This window comes from Mus pahari, chromosome 14 (assembly GCF_900095145.1).
Source record: "Mus pahari chromosome 14, PAHARI_EIJ_v1.1, whole genome shotgun sequence".
Classification (NCBI taxonomy): domain Eukaryota; kingdom Metazoa; phylum Chordata; class Mammalia; order Rodentia; family Muridae; genus Mus; species Mus pahari.
The window spans coordinates 68910505-68923138 of NC_034603.1; the positions used below are offsets into that span (position 1 = coordinate 68910505).

Sequence of the window (12634 nt, forward strand, 5' to 3'; positions counted from 1 at the left end):
TATATGAGTACACTGTAGCTATACAGATGATTGTAAGCCTTCATCTGGTTGTTGGGAATTTGATTTAGGACCTCTGCTCGCTCTGGCCAACCCCGCTTGCTCAGGCCCAAAAATTTATTTACTATTATAAATAAGTACACTGTAGCTGTCTTCAGACACACCAGAAGAGGGCATCAGATCTCATTACAAGTGGTTGTGAGCCACCATGTTGATGCTGGGAATTGAACTCAGGACTTCTGGAAGAGCAGTCAGTGTTCTTACCCTCTGAGCCATCTCTCCAGCCCCGGATTGGCAGCTCCTAAGTATAATTTTGAAATGGCCAGATCTAGGAGATGTGGCTAGTGCACGCCTAGTGTAGATGGGGTTCTAGAGACCTGGGTTTAATCCTGAGCTGGGAAGAAAAAAGCAGCAGCTGAGCTTGTTGGCACACAACTGTAATCCTACCACTTCAGAAATTGGGGCAGGAAGAGGCAGAAGATAGTGAGGTGAATCTGGACATGGCACGCCTGCCTGAAATCCCAGCAATAGAGAAGCTGAGGGGTAAGGACTGCCATGTAGCAAGATCCTGTTTGAAAAAAAGAAAAACAGCTGAGTTGTATATTAGAAATGGAAGAGCTACACAGTAGCTCAGTTAGAGCTAGTATTACCAGCTGAAGATAAGCCAGTCCAGTTACATCCTTCCCTTCATATGACACCTGTACGGTGGCTCAGAGGCAAGGCTTGCTTACAGCTTGTGATGTGTTGAATGTCCTGTGTCACTTTGACCTCTTTCTAATGAGTCACTGTTTCTTAAGCAGCAAAGGCAGAAGACGCCAAGAGAGCCCGGGAGACAGGGCTGCACCTGATGCGGCGAGCGCTGGCTGTGCTTCAGATCTTCACTGTTAGCCAGCTGGGCTGTGCCACAGGCCAGATCCCTCAAACCCTGTGGCAGAGGGGCCAGGCAGATAGAGACTACTCCCCCTTACTGAAAAGACTGGAAGTATCGGTCGACAGAGTCAAGCAGCTAGCCCTGAGACATCAGCCACATGACCGTGTCATCACTTCGGCCAACCTCCAGGACCTCTCTCTGGGAGGCAAGGATGAGCTGACCATGGCTGTGCGGAAGGAGCTGACAGTGGCTGTGAGAGACTTACTGGCCCATGGACTATATGCCTCCTCCTCTGGGATGAGCCTTGTCATGGCCCCCATTGCTTGCTTGTTACCAGTTTTCTCCTCAGCCCCTGAGACCATGCACCCATGGGAGCTCTTTGTAAAGTACTATCATGCCAAGAATGGCCGTGCATATGTGGAATCCCCGGCCCGGAAGCTCTCACAGTCCTTCGCTCTGCCTATAATGGGTGACACTGCTGTGACCCCCAAACAGAGCCTACTGACAGCCATCCACCTGGTGCTGACAGAGCATGACCCTTTCAAGCGCAGCGCTGACTCAGAACTGAAGGCGTTGGTATGCATGGCACTGAATGAGCAGCGCCTGGTGTCCTGGGTGAACCTCATCTGCAAGTCAGGGTCCCTCATTGAGCCCCATTACCAGCCCTGGAGCTACATGGCCCACACAGGCTTTGAGAGTGCCCTCAACCTGCTCAGCCGCCTCAGCAGCCTCAAGTTCAGCCTTCCTGTGGACCTGGCCGTGCGCCAGCTCAAGAACATCAAAGATGCCTTTTGATGAGAATGCCTAACCTTAGCCCCCCCCCACACCTTGCTCTAAAGATGTAGATGTCCTAGAATTGTAGATTAAAAGCCAGGGAGTTGGAGAAAGGGTTAGAGATAGGTTTTCTCAACCCTTTTCAGGTGGTCGGCTAATGGAGGCATAGCCTGTTCTTAGCATCTTAGAAAGATGTGCCAGAGCCTCATCAAAAATAGTGTTGGGGCTGAGAGATGGTTCGCCAGGTAAAGATGCTTGCCATCACACCGGGCAAGCTGAGCGGTACAAGCAGAGAACAGAGCTCTCTCTACCTGTCCTTTTACCTCCACACATGAACCGTGGCACAAATAAGTGTAATAGTAAAATCTAGAACAGAAACAGTATCAGGACTAGAGGTGTAGCTCAGTGGTATGGTGCATGCAAAATGTACACAGCCAGTGCTGGGGATGTTAAAAGCAAACAGAAGGAGCTGACCCTAGCCCACCACAGTGTGCCCTTCCCACTGTTGGAGCCTGTGATAACAAAATCAGTTACCACACAGCTAATACCCAACTCACCGTGCCATGTCTGAATTTTAGAAAATGCGGGTTGTGCCTACCCTTCTCTTCAAGGCAGCATCTTGCTGTATGAGGGAGTTCTGGAGGACACTGACTGACCTTGAGGCTCCTGCTAGACAAGCTGGGAACAGTCTTCCTTTACCTGAAGCAGCTTTGAGAGCCCTAGGGCCAGAACTGTAAGTGCAGTTATGAGTTCTGATTCCCGTTTATTCTGAAGGGGTTTTAAGATGAGAATGGAAGTCTCCCTGCTGAGGTAATCCTTACACTCAGTCAGCACTCCTCTAGTTAAGAATGACAGCTGATGTCCTGTGCTGTTTCTCGAAAGTCACTTTCTTCTGTGGTTCTCACAGGACTGACTCAGTCTTCAGAAGGGAAAGCACTCAGAAGAGTTCCTGTCAGACACTGGGCGTGGTGGCACACGCCTTTAATCCCAGCACTTGGGAGGCAGAGGCAGGCGGATTTCTAAATTCAAGGCCAGTCTAGGACAGCCAGGGCTATACAGAGAAACCCTGTCTCGAAAAACCAAAAAAAAAAAAAAAATCCCTGTCAGGAGCACGCTGCACTGGGGTGGGTGCCACAGCCCCTGGGGTGACTCATTGGCACCACTTGTTCTGGAGACAGGAGGTTTGGTCTTGCAGCATAGCATGCACAGTAGCAGGGCCTGCGTGACTGTGAAGGTGACTCCCTCATCGTTCAGCTTGCAGCGGGCACTTGCTCCAGGACTCACTGAAGATGAAGATGGGAGAACCAACCTGCCACCTGTGCTTTGTTCCATGAAGTACACTTTACCTTGTCTCTGCAGTGTGTCACTTAAGATGCATCATTGACTTCGTGTTTCCCAAGAAGCACGGCAGTGTTTGGGCTTTGAGTGCAGCTCAGTGGTAGAGTGCTTGCCTGATAATCCTTAGCACCAACCCCAGGGGGAAAGATAATTGTAAAATATCATGAATAATGATATATCTGTGATTGCTAATAAAGTTTCAGTATTTTGTGTAGCCTCTCTGCAAAGCCCATAGCTCCTCTGCACTCTCTAAGTCTCTCTAGTCTATCAGCCCATGTAATCTAGGTCAGCATTTATTACTGTCTACTTCCTCTCTGCCCTGGATTGGTCAGGATCTGGTGGCAGTCTAGGTTTTGTATGCATGTTGTTTTTGTCTGGTCACATTCCCTAAAAAGGCCTTGGTCATTTTCACTCACCTTGCCCAGGCTATAGCATCAGCACTGCAGTGAATGGCATACACACTGCGTCTGAAAATCGGTACTGTTAAGTCCTCTTGTGAGGCTGTCAGTGTTTGGGGTGGATGAGAACTGGAATGGCCATATAGCATGGCTTTTAACTTAAATTTGCATGTGTATGGTGGGGGCAGAGAGCATGAGTTCTATGGCTCTTATCTGGAATTAGTTCTTCCATCAATTTGTGGGTTCCAGGAACTGACCTCAAATTACTTTGGGATATGGAAGCAGCCTGCTAACATGAGTGGGAAAGCTCTCTGTACACAATAGTCCCTGGAACTGACATCATTAAGAGTGATTGCCATGGAGCTGGAGAGATGGCTCAGCGGGTAAGAGCACTGACTGCTCTTCTGAAGGTCTAAGTTCAAATCCCAGCAACCACATGGTGGCTCACAACCATCTGTAATGAGATCTGATGCCCTCTTCTGGTGTGTCTGAAGATAGCTACAGTGTAGTTACATAAATAAACATTTGGGCCTGAGCGAGCAGGGCCAGAATAGGAAAGGAAAAAAAAAAAAAGAGTGACTGCAGCTAGGTGGTGACATCCTTAATCCCAGCATTTGGGAGGCAGAGGCAGGCCTCTGAGTTCAAGGTTAGCCTGGTCTACAGAGTGAGTTCTAGGACAGCCAAGGCTACACAGAGAAACCCTGTCTCTAACAAAACAGTAAGAAAGCATGTTCTAAGTCCTCTGGAAGAGAAGTGGCTGTTCTTAACTGTAGCACTCCAGCCTTTTGGGTTTCGGGTTTTTTTGTTTTGTTTTTGATGTTTTGAGACAGAGTCTCTGTTTTCCTAGAGCTCCATACATAGACCAGGTGGCCTGGAATTCAGGGATCCTCCTGCCCCTGTGTGTAGCAGGCTTGTGCCAACAGGAGACCTTGTTTTGTTTTTGAGGCAGTCTTCAATAGCCTGTGCTGGTCTTGAACTCATATAGCCAAGGATGACCTTGAACTTCTCTGATCCTCCTTTCACTGTCTCCTGTTGGAATTATAGTCATAGGCTACCACTCTGGACACAGGTTCTTTTGTTGAGCTACGTACGTAATAGTGTGTCAAAGACATCTTTACCATTGATTTTGGCTCTCTGTAGTGCTTCACACTTGGTGTTGTCCAATGCAGTAGGCCTGGGGCAACACTTGTCAGGAGGCAGCCTTCAGGAGATGTCAGTATGAACCTGCAGGCTCACGCTGAGCACCATGGAAACCATGATGGATAGGGAAATTGATGTGCAGACAGACATCAAGCCAGGTGGAAGAGGCCAAATAGTCGTAGTCGGCTGCTCCCTGATAAAAGAGTCCATTCAAGGGGCTAGAGAGATGGCTCAGCGGTTAAGAGCACCGACTGCTCTCCCAGAGGTCCTGAGTTCAATTCCCAGCAACCACATGGTAGCTCACAAGCATCTGTAATGGGATCTGATGCCCTCTTCTGGTGTGTCTGAAGAGAACAATGGTGCACTCATATACATAAAATACTGGTGAGAGGGGGCTGGGGAGACATCACAGTGCTTAAGAGCATTGGCCACTCTTCTAGAGATTCCTGGGATCAATTCCCAGCACCCACATAGTGGCTACCAAGCATCTAGAACTGCAGTATCAGGGAATCTGATGCTCTTTTGTCTGGCTTGCATGCAGGCATGAGTGAGATACACAGGCATACATTTAGGTAAAACACCACATACGTTAAAAAACGTTTAAAAATGTTTTTAAAAACTGGTAGGGGGCTGGTGAGATGGCTCAGTGGGTAAGAGCACCCAACTGCTCTTCCAAAGGTCCGGAGTTCAAATCCCAGCAACCACATGGTGGCTCACAACAATCTGTAACAAGATCTGACGCCCTCTTCTGTAGTGTCTGAAGACAGCTACAGTGTACTTACATATAATAAATAGATAAATCTTTTTTAAAAATGTATCAATATGTTTGTTGAAAAAAAAACTGGTAGGTAGGAGAGAGCAGGTAAAATGTATTCTAGAATTGGTAGGTGAGGGAGCCTGGTCTATTCATCACTCTGGGAAATGCTTCCTCCTGCTTCAGCAGAAAATATTTTAATTGCAGCCAGGTATGGTGACCCAAGACTGGAGTCACAGATGGAAGAGGCTGAGGCAAGAGGATTGCTATGTGTTCAAGTGCAGCTTGGAGTACACAGTTTAAAAATATATATAAAACCATTTTTAGCCGAGCAGTGGTGGCACACACCTTTAATCCCAGCACTTGGGAGGCAGAGGCAGGTGGATTTCTAAGTTCAAGGCCAGCCTGGTCTACAGAGTGAGCTCCAGGACAGCCAGAGCGAGACAGGGAAACCCTGTCTCAACCCCCACCCTAAATTTATTGGATATAGAAATGTAAGTATAAGCCAGATGTAGTTCCAGGACTAACAAGGCTGAGGCAGGAGGATCACTGAAAGCTGGATTCCAGCCTAGGCTATTCTGTGACTTCCAAGCCAGTTTTAGCTACAGAAATTAGTTAGTGCCAGCAAAGTGGCTTAGAAGTGGAGAGCACTTACTGCTCTTCCAGAAAAGCACAATTCTCGTCCTAGTAGCCACATCAAATGGTTCACCACAGCCTGTAACTCCAGCTCCAGGAGATCCAATGTCTGTGGCCTATGTGGGCACCAAATTCTCACACATACCCACATATCAACATACACATAACCTAAAATAAATCGTTTAAAATGAATTGAAAAATATTGAAGTAATAATAAATAGGGGCTGGAGAGATGGTACTTAGAGCAGTTTCTGCTCTTGCAGAAGATCTGCAGAGAACCCAGGTTCAATTCCCAGCACCCACATAGTGACTCACAATCATCTGTAAAACCATTTCCAGGGCATCCAACACTTTCCTCTGTCCTCCTTGGTTAATAGGCACTCATCTTGGTGCATATACATACATGCAGGCAAAAAAGCAAAATACTCATACAAAAAAAATAATCTTGATATATATATGTGTGTATCTACATATTTTAAAATATATAGTTATATATGTCTATATACATAAATATGAAAAATATATAATATTATATATATATATATATATATATATGTATATATATATATATATATATATATTTTTTTTTTGGTTTTTCGAGACAGGGTTTCCTCTGTATAGCCCTGGCTGTCCTGGAACTCACTCTGTGGACCAGACTGGTCTCGAACTCAGAAATCCGCCTGCCTCTGCCTCTCCCAAGTGCTGGGATTAAAGGCATGTGCCACCACTGCCCTGCGTCATTTTGTTTCTTATGAATAATAATTTTAAATTATTTAATTTAAAGTAAATTTTAATTTATTTACCTATGCAAGGCAGGGTCTATGTAATCTACTTTGAACTGGAACTGGAACTCCTGTCTCAGCCCCTCAAATGATGGGATTACAGGCTTGTGCCGCATCCCCCGCCCACCCCTGACCCCCGCAAAGCCCAGGCTCTAGCTTCCTAAGCAAAACTGTGAATTTCCGACTCTGTCCCCCTCCTGGTGGCAGAGCAGGGGACTACAGCAACAAAGGCGATAGAACCGAGCTCAGACGCAAGTGTCCTCCTCGCTCCTCCCTCCACACGCCGGAACCTGAACGCTCCGTTCCTGTCTGCTGCTCGTGCTGCTAATAAAGCTTGGTTCAAACCAACGCGTTGCCCGACCCGCCCTGACGAGCTCCTTCCGCCAGCAACTTTGACCACCAACCGCGCGGCGTGGCTGGGCCTGGGAGGCGGGACAGGAAGTGAAGCCGCCTCTCCGTAAGGTGAAAGGTTAGCGGAAGTGCCCTCCTTTCCTTTCTGCTGGGTGCCGACTGCCTGCCGTCTGTGAGTAGAGGCCTGGCGAGGGTCTTGCAATCCGCCGCCATCGCGGTCCCGGGGTCGGGTGGCTGGGCTCCTTCGGACTCTGAGCCTCCGGTGGCTTCACGGCGAGTCGCATCCCTCGAGCAGAGCCTCCGGGCCTCGTGGCCGAGTCGGCAGCGGGTGATCTAGAGTCGCGGGCCTACGACCGGGGCTTGCAGGTAGACGTCGGCTCCGGGGCCTTCCGCTTGGCACCCTTGCGAGCCGCTCCTTGTCTTTGTTCTCTGCAGAGATGGGCAAGTTCATGAAACCCGGGAAAGTGGTGCTGGTCCTGGCCGGACGCTACTCCGGACGCAAAGCCGTCATCGTGAAGGTACCAAGCCTCCGGGGCTCTAGGGCCTGCCAGCATGTGCGGATTTCGGCTGCCGCATAAGATGAGCGGGATCGGAATTTAAGATCTGGCCTGACAATAGGCACTGGCGAGTGCATAGTGGGTAGTAATGGTGGCCGCTGTGTATTGAGCATGTTACAGCTGTGGTGTGTAGTTCTTGCAGTAACTTAATTTCCGGCACAAAGGTTTAGGGGTGGTGTTACTTAAGTTCAACGTAATGGTGCTGCAGGCAGCTGAGAGGATGTGGGATGGGAGACACTACTTGTGCTTTGGTAGCATCCCCTGGGTGTGTTTAAGTTCTGCTTCTTGCCCAGTTCTATACCCCTTGTGGTCCTAGTCACAAGCCCACTGGCCTCCCCAGCTTCCTGCGCCCGTCATTTAGCTAAAACGGGCTACACTGCTCGCTTTGCAGTCTGGGCTCCAGCCTTAACTAGCTTCGTGGGGCAAGGTATTAAGTCACTGTGAGTGTTATCCTTTGATGAAATTCTAAATCTCCTTATGACAGGAGTCAACACTGGCTAAGTTAGTCACTGTCCTGTTGACTCTTAGCATTAAATGACTGTCTGCTATGCTACAGTGGTCTAGAGATGTGGAGGGTGTATTTAATAAGCACAGTTTTTAAGATGGGGCCTAAGCAGTGACTTTTCTTTTTCCCTTTTCTCATCTAGAACATTGACGATGGCACCTCAGACCGCCCTTACAGCCATGCCCTGGTGGCTGGAATTGACCGTTATCCCCGAAAAGTGACAGCTGCCATGGGCAAGAAGAAAATCGCCAAGCGATCCAAGATGAAGTCCTTTGTGAAAGTTTATAACTACAACCACCTCATGCCCACAAGGTGAGCCTTCCAGTAATGGAATTGGAAGATCATATCCTGAGGACGATTGTGATTGCTGTAGTACAAGAAAGGGGCATCATATTCCCTTACCCTTTCCTCTCTCCTGCCCCTGGATCATCTTCCCTCCATCTTGAGAGTACTAAGCTTGTATAACTATAACCCAGCAGATATAAGACCCTGGGTTTGACCACAATGCTGTTGGGGGAGGGGAGTAGACTTGATACAGTCTGTAGTTCATCTTTCTGCATCTGTTTTTGTTTGTCTTTTAGTACAAGGCTATCCTCACATTTGGAATCCTGCGTTCTGGGTTTCAGGTGTGAGCATCCTCTCTCGGGTCCCTTTTGTTTTCTGTCCTCCAGCTTGACCTTACTAAGTGTAGGTTGCTGGATTTGTCTTTAAGGGGTACGCAGGACAGGGTCTGGTCTGCCTTCTCTCACCTTTGTACGAGATGATTTTCTTTTGGGCTTTGAGCAGCGGAGGGCCTGCTGTTGGTGACTGGAGTTCAATCCCCAGAACCCGTATAAGGGTGAAAGGAGAGGGCTCTGTGCAGCTTTGTTTTGAACCAGGATAGACAGCTTAGTCCTTAGGATTTATTGCTATTTTTGTGGAGCTACTGAGTTTAATTTCCACAACCTGATGTTTAAAGGCTCCAAGCTGCCTATACCCCATCTCCAGGAAATCGGACCGGACATCCTTTTCTGGTCTCCAGAGAGAACCTGTACTCAGGTGCACAGAAACACATAGTTAAGGTTTTTTTTTTCCCCTCACATAAATTCTAGGGTAGCCAAGGCTAGCTTGAACTAGCTAACCCATCTGCCTATGTCGAGTGCTGGGATTAAAGGGATTCAGCACCACTACCCAGTTTTGTTTTTCTTCGGTTTTGGTGTTTGTTTTGGTAGTGGTGTTTTATGTATGTAGATGTTTTGCCTGTGTAGGGCCACAACATAAGTGCTGAGAAATCCTAGGTGCTGACAGTTGACCGCTGTACTATCTAGGCACACCCCCACCCCACCTCCAATCTCTGTGGTAAAGCAGTTAGGATCCCAGCATTTAACAGGCTGCAGCGGGTGGGTCTTCCAGCCAGAGCTATATAGAGAAAGGTCTTTATTACCAAGGGCACTAAAGAATGTGAAAATTGAGGGGTGCTGAGCTACATTTGTTGCCGGGACTGTCTGACTCTTAGTCTTATGTTAGTTCACTCAGCTCAGGCTAATCTGAGGTCTCAGCTCAGCCCCTGGGGTGCTGGTGTTACAGGTGTGTGCCATACCTGGCTAAGGAAAACCCAGCTGGAGAGACAGCCAGCTGTTGCATGGAGGGTGTCATCTGATGTGATAAAGCTCACCTCTTAGGAGGAGTTTCAGGAATTTGAGGACAAAATGAGAATTTCCAGGGAATTGCATGAAGATGTAGCATAGCTTCAGTGGACATTCCTGGCTATGCTGCCGAGGGTTGTATCCTGACCACACTAGGTGATTAAGGAATTATCTTCGTGGTGTCCCTAGCTGATCTTGCCTCTGCACTGTTAAACCAGGTACTCTGTGGATATCCCCTTGGACAAGACTGTTGTCAACAAGGATGTGTTCAGGGACCCAGCTTTGAAACGCAAGGCCAGGCGGGAGGCCAAGGTCAAGTTTGAGGAGCGGTAAGTGGGTCCTGTGTTTGTTGAATAGTTTCTGCTTCCTGTCAAAGAATTTGTTTTCCTGTTTACTTTTTTCCTGTGTGTCATTTGTTTATTTTTTCCTTTCTAGATACAAGACAGGGAAGAACAAATGGTTTTTCCAGAAGCTTCGCTTTTAGGTATATTCTTGTTTTCGTCATTAAAATTTAAAAAAAAAATACAAGTGTCTGCCTATTGTATTTGTGTGGGAAGAGACTGGGGTAATAAAACAGGTGTGCTATTGTGAGTCTCGAACCTGGGCTTGGTAACCATCTGATGGCTTGACAGCCTTCTAGAGGCAAGTGAACATTTGCTTATGAGCTGTTCCTGACATTCTTAATGTCTCCCAAGCATCCTCAGAAGCAGGTGCAGCACTGCCTCCCACTAGGAACCTCATTCTGGGCTTGACTTGACTACACAACACAGGGTCCTTGACTACAGGAGAAGGAGGTTGGACTTACAGCCGCACTACTGGGCAGTGGTGGTGCTTTCCTTTAATTCCAGCACTCTAGAGGCAGGGGCTAGCAGATCTTTGTGAGTTTGCAGCCAGCCTGGTCTACTGGAGTTGGTAGACAGAGCCAATCTATATTACCCAGAGAGCCAGGGTCACAGTGAGACCTTGTTTTGAAGCCACTCCCACCCCTGACCACATGCACACACTCAGAAAATACAGGTATGTGGACAGTACTCAGGCAGGCAGGTGGATCTCAGGCTGAGGCCAGCCAGTGTTACATTGTGGCACCATCTCTGAAGCATAAGGGAACAACTTCCAAGTGCTGGCTAGTGCAGGGTTAAGCAGCTTTGTCCAGGGTTCTTTCTGCACTGCTGAAAGTGCTGACTCAGAGAAAGTCCCATTAAGAGACTACACAGAAACCCTATCTCAAAAACCTGAGGGTGGAAGCACCGATGGTTTAGCAGGGTGGTTCTTGGGATTGTTTCCCAGCACCGATGTCACATAAACAAGCCCATGCTCTGTTCTGGTTTTATAAGTAAGGGAGGGCAGAGTTAAAATAGTTGGGGGGGAGGGGCACTGGAGAGATGGCTCAACAGTTAAGAGCACTGACTGCTCTTCCAGAGTTCAATTCCTAACAACCACATAGTGGCTCACAACCATCTATAATGGGGTCTGATGTTACTACTCTGGTGTGTTTCTGAAGACAGCTACTGTGCACATATAAGTCCTTTAAAAAAAAAAAAAAAAGTTGAGCTGGTGAGATGGCTCAGTGGTTAAAAGCACTGACTGTGCCAGGCAGTGGTTGCACATGCCTTTAATCCCAGCACTTAGTGGGCAGAGGCAGGTGGATTTCGTGAGTTCGAGGCCAGTCTAGTCTACAGAGTTCCAGGACAGCTAGGGCTACATACAGAAACCCTGTCTCAAAAACAAAACAGAAAAAAGCACTGACTGTTCTTCCAAAGGTCTTGAGTTCAATTTCCAGCAACTGTATAGTGGCTCACAACCATCTGCAATGTGATCTGATGCCCTTTTCTGGTGTGTCTGTAGACAACTACAGTGTACTTATTATATACATAAAATAAATCTTTAAAAAAAAAATTACCAACGGCCATGTGGATAATGGGAGTTGAACCTGGGTCCTCTGAAATAACAGTGCTCAACAGCTGAGCCCTTTATATTTTGGGTTTTGGAGGTAGGGTTTCTCTGTGTACCTGTGGCTGCTCTGAAAAAAATCACTGTAGACTAGGCTTGACTGGAACTGGTCACAGAGATCCACCTGCCTCTTTGAATGCTAGCATCGAAGACGTGCCACCACCACTTGACTCACAATTCTTTAATCACAGCTTTTTGGAGTCAAAGGAAGACAGATCTCAAGGTCTCAAGAGTTTGAAGCCAGCTAGAGCTGCGTTACTGAGAGTCTGTCTGTCTTAAAGTCTTAAGAATCCTACCAATTGGTTTATGCTAGAATTGGCCGCCTGGGAAAGTCTTCCCTTTGCAGTCCCAGGAGCACATGCCTGACTGACTGGGTAGTTAGATTTGATGACTTGGAAGGCTCCGCCCAAGGGTGGGGCTGTACGCTCCCAGGCAGAATTTACAGAAATGAAAGTGGAAGTGAGGCCCGCAAGCAAGCAACAACAGTGGGAGTGTGTTTCAGTCACTGCTGGAGGCCGAGGAGACCAGAGCCACCTCTGAGGGGTCAAAGAGTTTAGTCCTTCAGAATTTTCCACTGCCAACCCTGCTCTGAAGCCCCAGCTTCTGTCAGTCAGACGTGAGAGCCATGTCTGTGACCCTGCAAGCTGTAAGTAAGGGAGCAGGGGAGCATTTGCCGCATACAGGGAGGGGTGGGAACACAGTGTTCTAGGCTTAGACCTGCTCAGCTCAGGTAGAGAGCTTAGGGTACCTTGGCCTGTGGAGCTTGTCATTTACCTATTGCCTCAAAACCAGGACTCTGACACCTCAAGTCAGGACCTTGATCATTCTTTTCGGTTTTTCGAGACAGGGTTTCTCTGTGTAGCCCTGGCCGTCCTGGAACTCACTCTGTAGACCAGGCTGGCCTCGAACTCAGAAATCCACCTGCCTCTGCCTCCCAAGTGCTGGGATTAAAGGCG

General features: G+C 47.9%; 3 protein-coding genes across 6 annotated transcripts in view; all 3 read left to right on the plus strand.

Moving 5' to 3' along the window:
• Positions 1-2669, plus strand: part of Rundc1 (RUN domain containing 1) — an 11242-nt gene extending 8573 nt beyond the window's left edge. For 2 of the 4 annotated variants that reach the window (XM_021213029.2, XM_029546198.1), the window contains one exon: positions 798-2669. In XM_021213029.2, the coding sequence (XP_021068688.1) occupies positions 798-1663 (866 nt within the window). In that variant the 3' untranslated portion in view covers positions 1664-2669. Of the gene's footprint in view, positions 1-794 lie in introns of all 4 variants that reach the window. The other 2 variants (XM_029546197.1, XM_029546199.1) reach the window with 1 other exon arrangement.
• Positions 2670-6999: 4330 nt separating this feature from the next.
• On the plus strand, positions 7000-10251 carry Rpl27 (ribosomal protein L27). Its single transcript, XM_021212913.2, has 5 exons — positions 7000-7213; positions 7477-7559; positions 8246-8415; positions 9947-10057; positions 10164-10251. The coding sequence occupies exons 2-5, from the start codon at positions 7479-7481 to the stop codon at positions 10210-10212; spliced, it is 411 nt and encodes a 136-aa protein (XP_021068572.1). The 5' UTR covers positions 7000-7213; positions 7477-7478; the 3' UTR covers positions 10213-10251.
• Positions 10252-12110: 1859 nt separating this feature from the next.
• Ifi35 (interferon induced protein 35) overlaps positions 12111-12634 on the plus strand; it is a 10587-nt gene continuing 10063 nt past the window's right edge. Inside the window, exon 1 of the mRNA XM_021213800.1 lies at positions 12111-12324. Coding sequence (XP_021069459.1) covers positions 12304-12324 — 21 coding nt within the window. The 5' untranslated portion in view covers positions 12111-12303. The remainder of the gene's footprint in view (positions 12325-12634) is intronic.

Excerpts from the sequence above, each read along its gene's own strand:
- Rpl27 (XM_021212913.2), top strand. The coding sequence starts at position 7,479 with ATGGGCAAGTTCATGAAACCCGGGAAAGTGGTGCTGGTCCTGGCCGGA. Across the intron at positions 7,560-8,245 it reads GCAAAGCCGTCATCGTGAAG|AACATTGACGATGGCACCTC; the intron begins GTACCAAGCCTC and ends TTTCTCATCTAG. Across the intron at positions 10,058-10,163 it reads AAGGTCAAGTTTGAGGAGCG|ATACAAGACAGGGAAGAACA; the intron begins GTAAGTGGGTCC and ends TTTCCTTTCTAG.